We start from the raw sequence: 14725 nt of genomic DNA on the forward strand, positions 1-14725 counted from the left end.
GTGAAGCCAAATGGCAAATGAAAATAAACTGGAAGGACTCAGGAGTTAAGCTTTTTTGGTAGCTAAAGCTTCGTGTTTTGTAAACTTAACTAGAAGAAGAGAGCATTAACATTTCTCACAGCTTTTGATTAAAACTTTTTAAACAAAGCAATTCATGGATTGGATGTAAAGATTCTTTTAGGTTTTAGTCACACAGTGCCGATCGCTGCCTTTACTTGCAGGGGTAAAGAAAACAACCTATGCACAGGTGCAGGGATCAGCACGGGACCTTTATTTGCAGGAACAGCGTTTTTAGTTGCAAACTTAAACTATTTAGATATTAGCCTTCAGTTATTATTCCCCTCTGTAGTTTCTACAATTATTCTGCAGGTTTTTCATACGAGTGTTGGACCTTGGGATGATGAAGTGTAATGGATGTGGGCTTTATGTGGTTTTATATCTTCAAGCTGGCTAGCACTCTTAAGAACACAATTAAATTAACACCTCCGTTTAAAATGTAAATGCATTAGTGTAAAAAAAAAAAGTGAAAAATTAATACACCAGTAAAACCGTGTAGTGAACTGGAAAAAAAAAAGAGGCAACGTTAAGGGGCCCACGTACATCTCTCATGCTCGTCTTACTTATATATAATCTCACTTTCAGCAAAATACATCCGCCTGCCCCTGCCCGCTGTGACAGCTGCACACGCCGCGGCTTTGGGGCTGTAACCGAGGGAGAAACGTCTCCGGATCGCACTGTCAGACGCCGCAGCCGCCGGTGGATCAGCCGAAGGGAACAGCCCCGCGGGAGCCGCCCCGGCCCTCGCTGGCCGGGCAGGTACTGGGGACAGGGGATCGCTCCGGCACCCGGTGGTCTGGGGACCCAGGGGGCTGGTGGTCTCCCGGGGGCTCGGCGGCTCCTCGGCGCCGGTGTCGGAAGCGCTGGTAATGCCGGTGGCAGGAGGCGCGGGCGGGCAGCGCCGCACGCCGCAGGCTCGGCCGCCCCTCCGTGCCGTGCCGTGCCGCCCGCAACCCGGCCCGCCAAGAGCCACCTTCCCCCCCGCAGCGGTCCGCCGGCCTGGGCCCACCACCCCCCGCACCGGAGATCTCTGGCTGATAATTCAAAAATGGAGGATGCGCCCTCTCAGCCATTAATTAATAATGTAGCTCGCTGTCTTCCTGTGTGACACACGCTGGAAGGCACCGAGCGGCCAATAAAGATGTAGGGGAGAGCAGGGGAAGGCTCCTCCCCGCAGCTCTTCCTGATTGAGGGCTTGAAGAAGTAGATCAAAAACTTCCCAGGAGCCGGGGGGGGCAGAGGAAAGGGGAGGAAAAACGCGGCGAGGGGGACCGCGCTTCGCACCGGCCGAGCAGCCAGGGCAGCCTGCGGCCGCACCAGGTGGGCAGGAGGGGAGGGAGCCCCCCGGAGCGGCAGGCCGTAGGCAGGGAGGGAGGGAGGGAAGGACGAGCGGCCGGGCGGGCAGCCCCCCGCACCGCGGCCGCGCTGTCCGGAGACGGCGGCGGGCAGGCCGGGGCGAGGCTGGAAGGGCGAAGACCCCCATTAGGCAATAGAGCCCCGGCAGGAAGGGAAGGAGGGAGATAAGTGGTCGGCGCTGCCCCTCCTGGGTGTTTGCTTTGCGGGGAGGAGGAGGAGGAGGCGGAGGGGGGAGTTGGTGTCCGGCCCGGCGTGTGTGGGTCGGAGGCGGGGGAAGCGGGGGTGGGGTGGGTGACCCGGAGGAGACAAAGCGCGGCGGCGGCGGTTGGGGTATCCCCGAGCTGAGCACGTTGCTTGGCCGGGGCGGGGGGCGCCGCCTCCGCCCGCCGCTCGGCGTCATGGCCCCATTGTGAGGCAGAGGGAGGCGGAGGCGGGAGGAAGGATCCGCCGCCCGCTCCCCGCGCAGTCCCAGGCAGGCAGCGGCGTGTCAGGCACACAAAAGGCCGCCGCCGCCGCCGGCGCTTTCTCCCGCTCCTTCGCCGGCTCCCCCGGGGGGAGGGACGCGCCGGGCCCGCTCCCTCCTCCCCGGGCCGGGGGTCTCCGCTGCCCGCGTTCGCCTTGCTACCTCCTTCCTTCCCTCCGTGTTTTTAATTTTTTTCCGTCCCCTCTCGAAGCGGGTCCCGGGGCAGGAAGAGAGCGCGGAGCGGGGCGATGCCGCTGCTGCACCGAAAGCCCTTCGTGAGGGAGAAGCCCCCCGCCGACCTTCGGCCGGACGAGCGCGTTTTCTACTGCAGGGTCACTAACGAGATCTTCAGGGACTACGAGTAAGAGGCGACCCCCCGCGTCTGTGTCCGTGTCCCTCCGTGTGTCCGTCCTGCCCCCTCCCCCGTCTGTCCTCCGGGAGCGGTTTAACCCCCGAACGGCTGACACCTGGGCGGGCGGGGAGGGGAGGGGATTCCCCGGCTGCGCCGCGGGGAGCCCTGCCGGGGCGGGGGGGAGTACGGGGGGGCGCGGCTGGCGCCGGGCCCGTGCCCTACCGAGGGGGTGGGGGGAGAGGGCGGATCTCTCGCCCGGGGCAGGGGGAATCCCTACCCCTCCTCGGCGGGGGGATCCCGCGGTCCCCACTCCTCGCGGGGAAGGAGAGGAGCCGGCTCCTTCCCCTCCTCCCCCCCCCCCCCCCCGCCTTCCGCCGTGTCGCCCTCGGCCCCGTCCCTCGGCCCCCGCCGGGGAAGTGAAAGTTGCGCGGTGTGGGAGGCGGCGGGCGGTAAAGAGCGTCTGCCGGGCCCGGGCTCTGTCCCCCCCCCCCCCCCCCCGCCGCCGGCAGCCGCGTGTCGGCGGCCGACGGCGCTAGGCCGCCCCGCGGAAGGGGCCGCGCCGGGGCCCGGGTTCAGCCGGGGCAGCGGGGCCGCCCGCCCGGCATGTGCCGCCCGTCCTATTGTTGTGATAGCGGGGGGCGCCGCCTGCGGAGCCCGGCCGGGCCCGGTTCCTCGGCCGGCTCCAGCTGCGCTTAACCCCTCGTTGGAGGCCCTCCGCCGGGCCGGGGTGTCGGAACCGCCGCGCCGCCTAGGGCCGCGCTCTCGCCCCGCCTCCGCGGGGAGCCGCCGGCTGACCCGGTTGGAAATGGCCGGCGGGCCGAGAGAGGGGCGAGCGCGGCCCGGTCCCGCCGGCGGGGGTGGCCGCACCTGTCCGGTGGGGCGCGGGGCCCTTCCCGGCCGGGCGGCACCGCCGACGGCCAACGCGGCCTGAGACCGAGCGGGCACACCTGTCCCAGCTAGGGTTTTCTCCCTCTTTCCGTCCCTTCCTTTTTTTTTTTTTGCTTCCTTTTTTCTTTTTTTTGGTTGTGTTTTTTTTTTTTTCTCTTCCCCGTGTGTAAAAAGACCAATGGGAATTGTGAAATCGTCGTTAACCATTGAAGGCGTAATTGCACGGATAGTCCCGAACTCGCTGCCGCTTTACTTTATCGCTTGTAAGAACAATGGACAGAAAGTATTTAGCCAGACCTTTTCCAAAAGCTGATAAACGTATGTATTTTCACCCCCAGTCTGATCCAGCGCCATCCCCACCTACAGAAAGGCCCCCGCATCCAAACTCTTTTATTTTTTTATTTTTTTTTTAAAGACATGCAGACTAATGAGATTAAATCTGAAATGCTTTTCATTTGTAGCGTATGAAATTAGAGCACACCTAAATCTTTTTCGTGTTTAGACTTGTTTTTCTTACTCAAATACACTTTGCCTAATAAAATTTTAAAGAAGTTGGATTAGGTAACTTTGGAGGGCAATGTTTCCTGGATGATATACTCGGGGGGGAGGGGGAGGGAAGGGGTGTTGAATATTTTGTTGGAAGCTTTGTAAGGGGTGTTTTCATTATAGGGCGTATGAGAACCTAACGAGCAAGAGCTGACAGCCTCCTGTTTCTGTAGGAATTAAGTCCCCCTCCCCCAGCTTCCAATATTTTAAAAGTTGCTTTTCTGGTTACAATTATTATTATCACATAATTAGATGACTCTCAGGTATTTGTTGATGCTGCACTGAAATATGTTTCAGGTATGTGTAGTTTTGCTAAAATTTCAGTGTGAAAAGTATCTTTTTAAAACATCTTTCTGCTCTCAAAGGGCTCGGTGAATATTTTAAGTACTCTGACAGGCTTATTTACATTGCAAGGATGTTGTCACTAAGAAAAAGTATGAAAGACCAAATTCCATATTTAACCAAAGTTCATGAATTAAGGGATAAATTTAGACTTGTGTTCACACAGGCCATCCCTAGAAATGTCAGTGGGTGGTTACCTCAGAGGTCAGGGCTTAGAATATAGTATTTGGGACAACTCTGCTATGCTTGTTTTTCATGCATGTGGGGTGGGTTTGTTGCTTTTGGTTTTTTTTTGGTTGTTGTTTTTTTCATTCTCTTGTGGCTTTTTTGTTAGGTTGGGTTAAATTGGTGCTTTGGATTGAAAAGTTTAGTATTTTTACTCAGTAAGGTGTCCTGGCACAGATAAGTAAGTTTAAGTTAATGTTAGTTGGTTGTGGCATAATCTACTGGAGAACATAGGGTCATCTTTCAGCAAGTTTTAAAGATGCTGATCCTTGTCTCTGCTGGTTGCAAAGTGATGCTTCAAGTAGCTAATGCCTTCTGAAAGCAATGTTTCCCATTTCTTTTCCTAAGCAAGGGCAATTAGATTAATAGGGATACGGAGGGCCCACTCTTTAAAAATTATTAGCTGTTTCATGAAAGAAAACCATTGTCTGAGTCAGGCTTCTCTGAATCTACTTTTGCAATAGCAACTTTAATTTTTTTGAGGGGAGGATTTAAAAATTATAGAGCCTGACTAGATCAGGCAGGCTGCATAGATACGTATGGTAACCTGAATTCGCCCCCTTTCTCAACTATATGAACGCTTGCAATTACTACAAATGGTTAAGACTTAAGTTGTTTTCTTGTTTGTTTTTTTGTTGGTGGTGTTTGTGGTTTGGTGTTTTTTTTTTTTTTTACAGAGCACAAACTTGGTGGTGAAAAGCTTCTTTCATGCCAATGCCAGCTTTAGTAGAGATGGATACAAATCGTACATTAGTATTATTCTTCTCTATATAAGAAGTCATTATGCTAATGTGAGGAGAATTTGGCAAGACTAGTATTTTGTAAAGTGACTTTCCCGTTAAGAATGTATTTCCTTTTTAATCTGAAATACCATCACATAATTTTGTAACCCTTTACAAAAGTGCAGTGAGGTGGTAGTGTTTGATTATATTTATCAGGAGTAACAGGAACTGGGGGAACTGATGTTCTTCATGCTTGGTTGTTGTCCTCATTAGAGGGACAGACCTGGGGAAAGACCAGCAAAAGAGTGTCTGGAGCTGTAGTAGTAGCTGGAAAAGCAAGTATGGGGGTGCATGGAATGCATGAGAAACACATTAAACCAGTGGGATGTTACCACCAGTCTTTGACACCTTGTCTGTGGAAGTTAATAGCTGACATAGATGTGTGGTGAAAGCTACTATTAAAGTATGGGAAGTCTTGCTTGTGAAGACAGCCTGGAAAAGAAAACTATGAGTAGTATAGATACAGTGGTAGGAGGGTTCCTCATTCTAAAACACGGAGGGGAAAGAGGAGTTTTGCATCTTCAAAACTTACTGAAATGTCTTTATAGATTGGTCTGTGGAATTCTTGTACAGTCAAAAAGAGATCTGTTCAAAAAGCTTTTGAAAGTGTCCTTAGTTAAATTAGGTGGATTTTTCTGTTTTGTTGAAGAGGAATTCATGAACTTGAAATATATTCCTTAATGCATAATTAACCTGTAAATGTTAAGGAATAAATCTCTCTCTATATAGGTTTTGTTTGTTTCTTTTGCACATTATTCTGTAATATGTATTATTGACCCCTTCTGGAGACAACACAGTGTACGAAAACACTTTTGTGATCCATAATGGCAGAGTTTGTCTTCTGTGATTACCCTCCTACCATAGGCTAAATAGATTATAGAGATTAAATAGATATGGTAGAGGCTCACAGGGGCTTCAGAATTAAAAATAACAATTATTACAAATTAGCCATTCCATAGATTTATTTTCTTCCTGCTTTTTCTTCTCTCTTAAATGTCACTTACTTAACATGACTTTCTCATATTTTACATTCTCTGACATGTAATTCTTCTGTTTAAAAACACACACACACCCCCTCCAGCTTGTTTTTAATAGACGCTAAGAAAATGAATGAAAGTAACAAACATGTTCTTGAAACACACCAAAAATACAGTAGATCTTGGACCCAATGGGAGTACTTGCTTAGTTCAAGCAAAAGGCATATAATTTCTAGGCTGGATTTTTATATCCGTTGCAAGTGCAGTCAGCAGAGAGACTGCATGTAATTTATTTGCAGCTTCTGTTGATGAATTGCCTCCTATCGGATACCTATCAAGTAAAGTATCATTTGCTGATAATTTTGCTGTTTTCCTAACATTGCATGGAAAACCAGCCATATAATGTAAATGATTAAAAAAAAAAAAAATCCAGCTGAGAAGTCAGCATTGATTACTACTGCAAAGACAACTCAGTTTTTAGTCCCTGTTCCTCGAGTAGTTGAGCTGATGGGGACATCTTCTCCAGGGCGCTGCAGTCCCATTTGACTCCTCACGGGCAGGTGGGAGCATGAAAGCGAGCTTTGTGGACGTGCTTTGTGTGAACTTCCTTCTCCATGTCATCAAGCGTTACAGAGATCTTGAACCAGTGAGGAAGCCCCAAAGACTGTAATACCCTAGATAAAGATATAGATAAGGCTTCAGATGTGATGTAGCAGCAGATGCTGTTGTGAATTTAAGTTGAATGTAGAATATGATCAAGTGCATTATTTAAGGAAAGAGAAAGCATGTGACTGCTGCTGTCGTTCTCTTGGTTTGGTAGCTGTTGTGCTCTTTGTAAATCTTTTTGTGATAACTGATGTGCACCACAGAGAGACAGGGACAGAAAGAGTACTACAAATAACATCTACTGCTGTACTGTTGGGATTTTGTTTTCTCCTCTCAAACCAAGTTAAAGTGAGATCATTAAAACATGTCAATAAAACTGTGTTAACAGACTAAGCCACAGATGGTTTTGATGTGCGATAGGTAATGACTAGCAAAAGACAAATAATGCTTTCAAAATTGAATGTGATTTTTTTTCACAGGATTTTTTTTTTTTTCTTCCCTGTAAGTTGATGGGGGGGGAAAAATCCACACAAAACAAAAGAGGAAATGAGGGAGAATGAAACTAGATACACAAACTACTCTTGTATGCAAATGGAAAAAATGTTTTCCTCTAATATATTTCAGTTTAATTTTAGAATTTTTCACTTGTAATAATTATGGATTAAAAATTTTTAGAGAGGGGTTTGTTGGTTTGGGTTGGTTTTATTATTTTTTTTTTTCTTTTTCCCCCCTGTAAGTTCAATGTTGTTGCTTTAAATAGCATGACTGCCCGGTGTCCCCTCACAAAGAATAACAGCAGCTCTTAAAGGGATACTGTCAGCGTCAACCTCAGTCTATCCCTCCCTCTCTGCTCTTCTCCCCCCCCTCCTTTTTTGTTTTTCTTTCCCTTTTTACTTCCATAATTTTTGAAAATTACGTTCTGGTACATTTTTTTTAATAACTCTTAGGGTGGTTTTCTCTTTCCTGGCTACAGATAATTATCAAGAACCTCTTTGGTAAGTGAGACACAAAAATCTATGTAGAGACACACAGCTGCATGAAGATTTGAGTAAATGTTTCTTTATCCACTGAAGTCAGTAAGATCACTAAAAGTTATTGTGAGACTAATAACAGAAGCATTGAAATGTAGGGCAGGAAGAGACCTGAAAAGATCATGTTTTATGTATTCCATCACCTTGGGGGGTGGGGTGGGGAAGAGATTTTTGTCTAACCTGTTCTTTAAAATGTTTAAGTAACTATTCTATACCTTAAAGATACTGGTTCACCATGGTTGACAGCAAAAAAAGAATATTCTGTCCTATGCACAAAGAATGACTGACAGCCATCCGTTCTTCATATGTTGAAGAGCAATTTCTCTCATTCTCTCTCCTTTGTTCTTCTCCTCTTGTTTAGAGTAAGCAAACCCAAATCATTCCTTATTACTTACGAGCGTTAAACCCACGTACTGTCAAATACATTAAGTAGATGCAGGTGATATAAAAATCTGAAATGTTGTAGCTATTGAATGCTGTTCAGGTAGTATCTCTCTTCTGTCCTTTTTACCTTCTCGCAGTTGATGTTCTTCGTAAAGCATCTTCCTCTCACTCAGAGGAATCCTGTGCTCATGCAGAAAGGATTATCTGAGCCAGGACCCTCCATTGTCCTCAACTGGGAATTTCCATTTTAATTTACAAAATGTTATGGTTCATCTGTCCATCTGCAGTGAATGTCATCATCAGTCTAACTGATGCATGTTTGCCAGCTTGAGTTTGCAGGGAGCCTGCAAGAAAAAACTTGGAATTGTGAACTGTCCAATTCTTTAACCCCATTACCAGAAATGATTCGAACAGTTCTGTCCTTTTAAAAGTAGGAACACTGTGCAGCGTAATTTTTTTTTTTTAAAGGAATGAAACTTCATTTTAGGTATCTCGTGTAGCCTGCAGTGTTCTGAAAGTACTTTGTCTGCTTTGAAATAGCTATGTTGAACTGATACAAGGCAAAACAAAACTCAGTTTGTCATGTTGCATGTTGCATGCTTATCAATATTAGTCCGTTAAGATTTTTAAAGGAAGACAAATAAAAATCACTGTCTGAACTGGGGCATATTGAAAGACTGCTCTGTTGTTCCCATCACTGATCTGCAGTATATGATATGTTTTAACGTGGTTTTGTGAATAGCTACATAATCTACTTCATCTAGAAAGTGTTTTAACAAACCAATGTTTTTCGATACCTGTCAAAAATTGACAGATATTGGCTAATGAAAGCTCTTCTTTCTTGATTCCATTATAATAACTAGTAAGCAAGCAATAACAACAATGTAATTTTAGCATTAATTGGAAACACAGGGAAGGAGAATCAATATTTGCTAATGGAACAAGGGAGGAGAAGAATCTGTAGGAAAAAAAATAGTTTAATGCTTTTTCTAAGAGCAATGCAAACAGTGAAGGAATAAAAACTATTTAGAGAACTACTTGACATTAATTTTTTTACCTCTCCCATCTTTTCATTTGTCAGCTAGGGCACTCAAAATCTGAAACTTGAATAAGTTTCAACATGTTTCTGTGATCTTAAGGTTATTTTATGTTTGTACAGTTTTAGACCCTCCTCTTGCAAATATTTGTGGAAATGTGGGGGATGTGAGGAGGATGTGACACCTATTAAACTCAGTGTGATTATATTCTTATGCATAAGGCTTATACATGAATATTTGTTTGCAGCACTTCTAGGTTTGATGCTGTTACTGTAGTCTGTAGTGAGAGGAGCCACTGGTTTTACAACAGCAATTTACCATGCCATGGCTAAAAAGTGCTACATAAACCTTGATTATCTACAACCTGTACAGGGGTAGAGCTGCCTTTGGATTTCAGGCTTGTAAAAGAAATTTGTTGCTGTATTAATTGTGAGCAAATTGAAAATGTTAGTCAGAACTTAAGCATTTCCTTTCTCTCTCCCCCACCCTCTTTCTTTTCAGTGATTTTTTTGAACGCACCATTCTGTGCAACAGCCTTGTGTGGAGCTGTGCTGTCACAGGTAAACCAGGACTCACATATCAGGAAGCACTGGAATCGGAGAAGAAAGCCAGACATAATCTTCAAAGTTTTCCAGAGGCACTCATCATTCCAGTTCTCTACTTGGCCACCCTTACCCATCGCTCCCGACTTCATGAGATCTGCGATGAAATCTTTGCTTATGTCAAGGATCGGTATTTTGTTGGTGAAACAGTAGAAGTAGTTAGAAATAATGGTGCAAGGTAAGTATATTTAAAAATAAATGTGTATTTCTTCTTGTTTGGTGTGGGTGTTTCTTGTGCGTGCTTCTTTTAAACCAAAAATCGGGATAATAAACTCCATCAAGTACACCAGAAGTGAGGTGTGATGCTCAAGCTAGTGATACTGTTACTGCTCCTACTTGCTTTAATTAGGAGTGGGATTGTATTGCTGGGCTTGGTATCTCTTTCTTTAGCTTAGAAGCAGCTGTGGAGGCAGAACAGCTCTCTCAGGTCTCCGCACAGCAGTTTTTCATTGGAGTGATGGATTTGCAAAGGAATGTCAGTCACCTGGTGTGTTTGTGTGAGAAAGGTGTCTTGTCTGTAGAATGAGATTTAATTACAATGAATTAAAAATTACATGAAAGTTTTGATGAAATCATCCAGAATGTAATTCATCACATCGTGTTTTCTGTACTCAGAATGGCCAAACCATAGAAAGCTTAAAAAATTGATGAAAGTTGGATTTTTGTTTTTTTAGGTAGTGATGAAAATTATGAGTGCATTCTCAGAGAAGTTGGGAATTAATTGTAAAGTGTTTGTAAGAGGTGATTACCTGGGATTTAGTCTGTTTTTTTTTTTTCCACTGAGTGTTATGCTTGCTCTTTTACTGAGGTATATATTGCAAGTTTTTTTATTATTATCTTAAAACTTGTAAAAGTTTTAAAAACTTGGAAAGCTTCAGATGCTTTTTCATATCATTGGTACGTAGGTTCTATAGTATAAATAAGTTGTTCTACTGTACATAGCTAGCTTGAGTCTTTCTTTAAAAGAGCAACTTCTGGGAGAGAAAATGTCCATGTTTTGTCTAAATGAGTTTGCAGTGTCACCTAACTGAGGTTTAAAATGGGAAAGATTTAAACATGCTCAACCTGGATATACCCGCAGAATGCATGCTAAAGCTTTATGGGTTCAGCTGTTGCTGGTTCTTCTTGTTATTTGTTTGTGGGGTTGTTTTGTGTGGGTTTTTTTTTTGTTTTGTTGTTGGTTTTTTTCCTCAGAAGGAAGGTGCCCTCTTATACTGCAGAGTAGATGGGGCACAACGTATCAGCTTCTGTGGGTAGCCTGAGGTTCTGTGCATAATCTGATGTCTATTGAGTGACAGGAGTGGGCTGGTTCAAAACAGTCATCAGAGAACACAGTTATTCTGTATGGGCATTTTTACTGGCTGATACAGATGTTATTTAAGGCAAATCTTGCCCTACATCAGGAAGAAATATCTGTTGATGTGCGGCGGAACATAAATTTTAAGGAAATTTGTGTGGGTATGTACATAAGGTTGATGCTCAATAGAACAGCTTTCCCTCTCTTCCCTGCTCTGTTCCTTTAACCCAGTGAAGTCCCAGTCTGCAAACCCAGGACAAGAACAACTTTGGTAGACTTGCTGCTTACTGCACAGAAAACCTGTATCTAAAGTTTGTTTCTATCCTTCTCATCTTTATACTTGTCTAATGATTACACCCATCTTACTACTAGTATTACATTCCTTTTGCTTAGAGAATAAGGTATTTTCTTTTTTTTTTTTAAACCTGAATTCAGAAACCTGAATATTATGAACTATCAGTGTAGTTCAGCTGTTGCTTTTCATTTGCTCAATTAAATGCCTTTGTTTTCAATCTTTGAAGATACTGTCAATTTCCAAACTAATAGCAAAAGGAATGCTTTAGAAATCAAACTCTTTATCCCACAAGAATAACCCTCCTGCCTTTCTGTTACTTTTCTAAACTCTTAGCTAAAGTATTTATGCTTGTGTATCTTAGCTTTTCAAAGCTTAAATGAAAAGTAGGCTTATAAGCAATAAATACAAGTCTCTCTTGTTTCTTCGTCTTTTGAAATTCAGAATACTTTTCACTTTTCTCTATAGAACATCATAAATCAGTTTTTAAGTTTGCTTTAACAAAATGGTTTCTGCTTACCACGTAAGCTAAATTCTGATAAAATTGTGATATGATTCTATCTCATGAAGATAGCACTATCTTTTTTTTTTTTCCCCAGCCTTTCACTCAGTCTTCTTGGTTATTCAAAATTGTGTTGATACCTATCTAAGAATTTTGTGTTTATGTTCCACTTTCATAGATCAATATATTAATAGGGTATAAGCTAAATTTCCTAAGCCTTTGGGGTGGGTTAGATATCATTTGAAATACCAAAGTTTCAGATAAAATCTATTTCCATCAAAATGAACCTGCTAGAGATTGTATGTTTTAAAATAAGTAAGTGTAAACTTGTGCCTGGTAAAATGAAGCATGAAAAATTTGCTTTAGCTGATTGTATGCCATCGATATTCTAGACAAATGTATAGCAGAGAGCTAGTTGAGACTTTTAGTACTAAATCCAGGAAACAGTGCAAACAACATGGTAGTGCAGAGGGATTTTTATGCTTATGAGATACATAATTAAAGAATACAAAGTGGGAGGAGGTGAGGCATAGTTATTCTTCCGCCCAATTAACAGTTGACTTTGACCTATATTTTGAAGTACTACATTGGGGATTAAGTATACCATCTCATGTTACTTGTAAATAACACTGCTGTTCAACAGCGCAATTTGTGTGTGTTTGTCACGTGCAGCTATGTTTTTGTGATCTTTTCTAGCAGAAATGGTCACAGTCCATCTATAGTGTAATAGCATCCTATGAGACCAGCAGAATTTGGCAGATCATGAAAACCCAGTTGTGTTGTGATGTTGTAAACTGTTCCACTGCATTTATGTATGAAGTTTTTTGCACATGTAATGTCATCAGGATCGTTTGTTATCTGAGCTGCGTGCACCATTTAATGCAAAGCCCACATCATCATGCATGTGTAACCAGGGATAAATGAAGGTTGCTCAAGCAATTTAAGTATTGATATTTTATAACTCCTAAATTTGCACATGTAATATTCTTGTCAGATAGGTTGCTTTGATGCAGCTTTCTAGATTTTGAACAAAGTAAGTGGGAGGGAAGCCAAACACTGGAAGGGTTAGCATTTTGGCTTAATGAAATGTCTTTATCTTGAGCGTATGAAGTAGTCTATAGTACTGTAAGTAATGGACAGGTGATCTAGACAGAGTAAGAGGACAAGCGGTTTGTGCAGAGGCTAAGCAGAAGACTTTTTTTGTGAGACTGCTCGTTCTTGTATCCAGCCTGTGTGTTCTGGTTGTTGCAAAATCTGATGTCCTATTGGTTCTTCTGGTCTTAAGTCCTTCCTTATCAGGCTCTTCTGGTTTCTGGCTTTTGTTGTGCTGATCAGTTTTGAATTTGGCTGCTTCCGCCTTGTTGCTGAGGTCTGGTAGGAGGAACTCGGCGAGTTTGGGAGATATTCTGTCTTCCTGTTGGTGTGCCTGGTGTCTTAGCAGGCCTCCTCAACCAGAAAGAAATTGCAGAGAAAGCCCCCCAGTCCTATGATGTGGCTTGCTCAGGCAGTCTCTGAAAATGATGCATCCGTTTGGTAATCTAGTAGAAGCAACAAGGAGGTAATTCTGCTTGCTCTTTAACCCCTTCAGATGATGCATTGATTAAAAATGGCCAGCTTTTTTGGTTTTTATGCGTCCAGCTTTTCTGGCCAAACTGGGGCTGGCGTTACTCCAAAGTGGCAGCTGTGCTGTGCTTTAAAACATGAGGTGCTTGGATTCCCAGTTAAAGAACTGTAGGAGTTGCGTATCAACGTTTTCCTACTATTGCTTTCATAAAAGACAATATTATTTGAAACGTCAGTCAGAAACTTCATATAATATAGGCAGAAAACTTAATATCAAATTAAGTTCAAGACTGAGTTGCCAAGGAATTGAAAACAGCTGGCACTATAACTACTGTTACTTAGAAAGTCAAATTGCTGTTTATGGAAAGTAATTTATTGAAAAAGGCATGGAAATTATTTGAGATTTGGGGGGGGGGGGGGGGAACTAGAGCAATATTTCATGTTAACCGTGGTCAGTTAAGATGTAAAGTAAGCAGCTAATGCTTTATCTCATACTTTATTGAAGCAGAGGAAAAAAGCTGACCACGTCACCGGAATTGATTCCTATATTTGCTCTTCAGAAATGAGAGTTTAAAACCCATACCATACTTGTTGGCCTTTTGTTTTTCCACAAGGAATGGCATCTCTTGCAGTAACCTGTTCATTTGTTGCTGCCTGTTGTATTATTGGTACTTAAAACTTGTGAAACTGATTTTCAACGTCTGGGCATCTGAACTCAGTTACCTGGAAGTTGGAACTATGTGGTGTGGAAGGCCTACCTGAAATAACCTCAGTGAACGCCTCAGGCACACCAAATAAAACCTACAACTGTGTAACTCAGCTGTAGGACCTGTTCCTTTCTCCTTGAGGTCAGGAGTGTGCTTTTTTTTGTTATTCTAGTTTGTCAGAGGAAAAAACTGGATTTAAAGCGTGTGTGAACAACCAGTTGTGACTTATCATCAGTGTTCTGAGGTTCAATGCCATCACAAGAAATAATGGCTGTCTTTACTAGGGTTTGCAAGTGAGCAGGGTGATAATTAGTTAATTAATCTGTAAGCTTGCAGTCTGACTTGAGCAGTGAAGAGATCTAAGGTTTTAGGTTGGACAACTCTACTAGCCCTTCAGCTCCTCCTCCCCCACCCTTAAAAATAGCTTATGTGACAGGATGGTGGGGGACAACCAGTTGATGATCAACAATTAGTACAAAACTTTAATTAAGAAGTCAACTGCCTGCAGACTGAAATAGATAGCTTAAAGGTACTGTATAAGAAGGAAGAAATCGTACAGAATGTGGCAGACATAAAAAAGGAATGTCTTTTTCATTGAATTTGACCACTAGATGACACCACTGCAAAAGAATACTTGCCTAATGTCTGTGAGCAGGCAACACCAGAATGCTTTATGAGAACATAAGTGTTTTTAAAATAAACCTGTTTACAGAAGT

The 14725-nt window shown here is 43.6% G+C and overlaps 1 protein-coding gene across 5 annotated transcripts in view; it reads left to right on the forward strand.

Moving 5' to 3' along the window:
• Positions 1–712: 712 nt before the first annotated feature.
• BAZ1A (bromodomain adjacent to zinc finger domain 1A) overlaps positions 713–14725 on the forward strand; it is a 63787-nt gene continuing 49774 nt past the window's right edge. For 4 of the 5 annotated variants that reach the window (XM_054200693.1, XM_054200695.1, XM_054200696.1 and 1 more), the window contains exons 1-3: positions 1232–1377; positions 2088–2237; positions 9548–9826. In XM_054200693.1, the coding sequence (XP_054056668.1) occupies positions 2125–2237; positions 9548–9826 (392 nt within the window). In that variant the 5' untranslated portion in view covers positions 1232–1377; positions 2088–2124. Of the gene's footprint in view, positions 817–1231; positions 1378–2087; positions 2238–9547; positions 9827–14725 lie in introns of those variants that run through there. The other variant, XM_054200694.1, reaches the window with a different exon arrangement.

Source organism: Rissa tridactyla, chromosome 4 (assembly GCF_028500815.1).
Source record: "Rissa tridactyla isolate bRisTri1 chromosome 4, bRisTri1.patW.cur.20221130, whole genome shotgun sequence".
Classification (NCBI taxonomy): domain Eukaryota; kingdom Metazoa; phylum Chordata; class Aves; order Charadriiformes; family Laridae; genus Rissa; species Rissa tridactyla.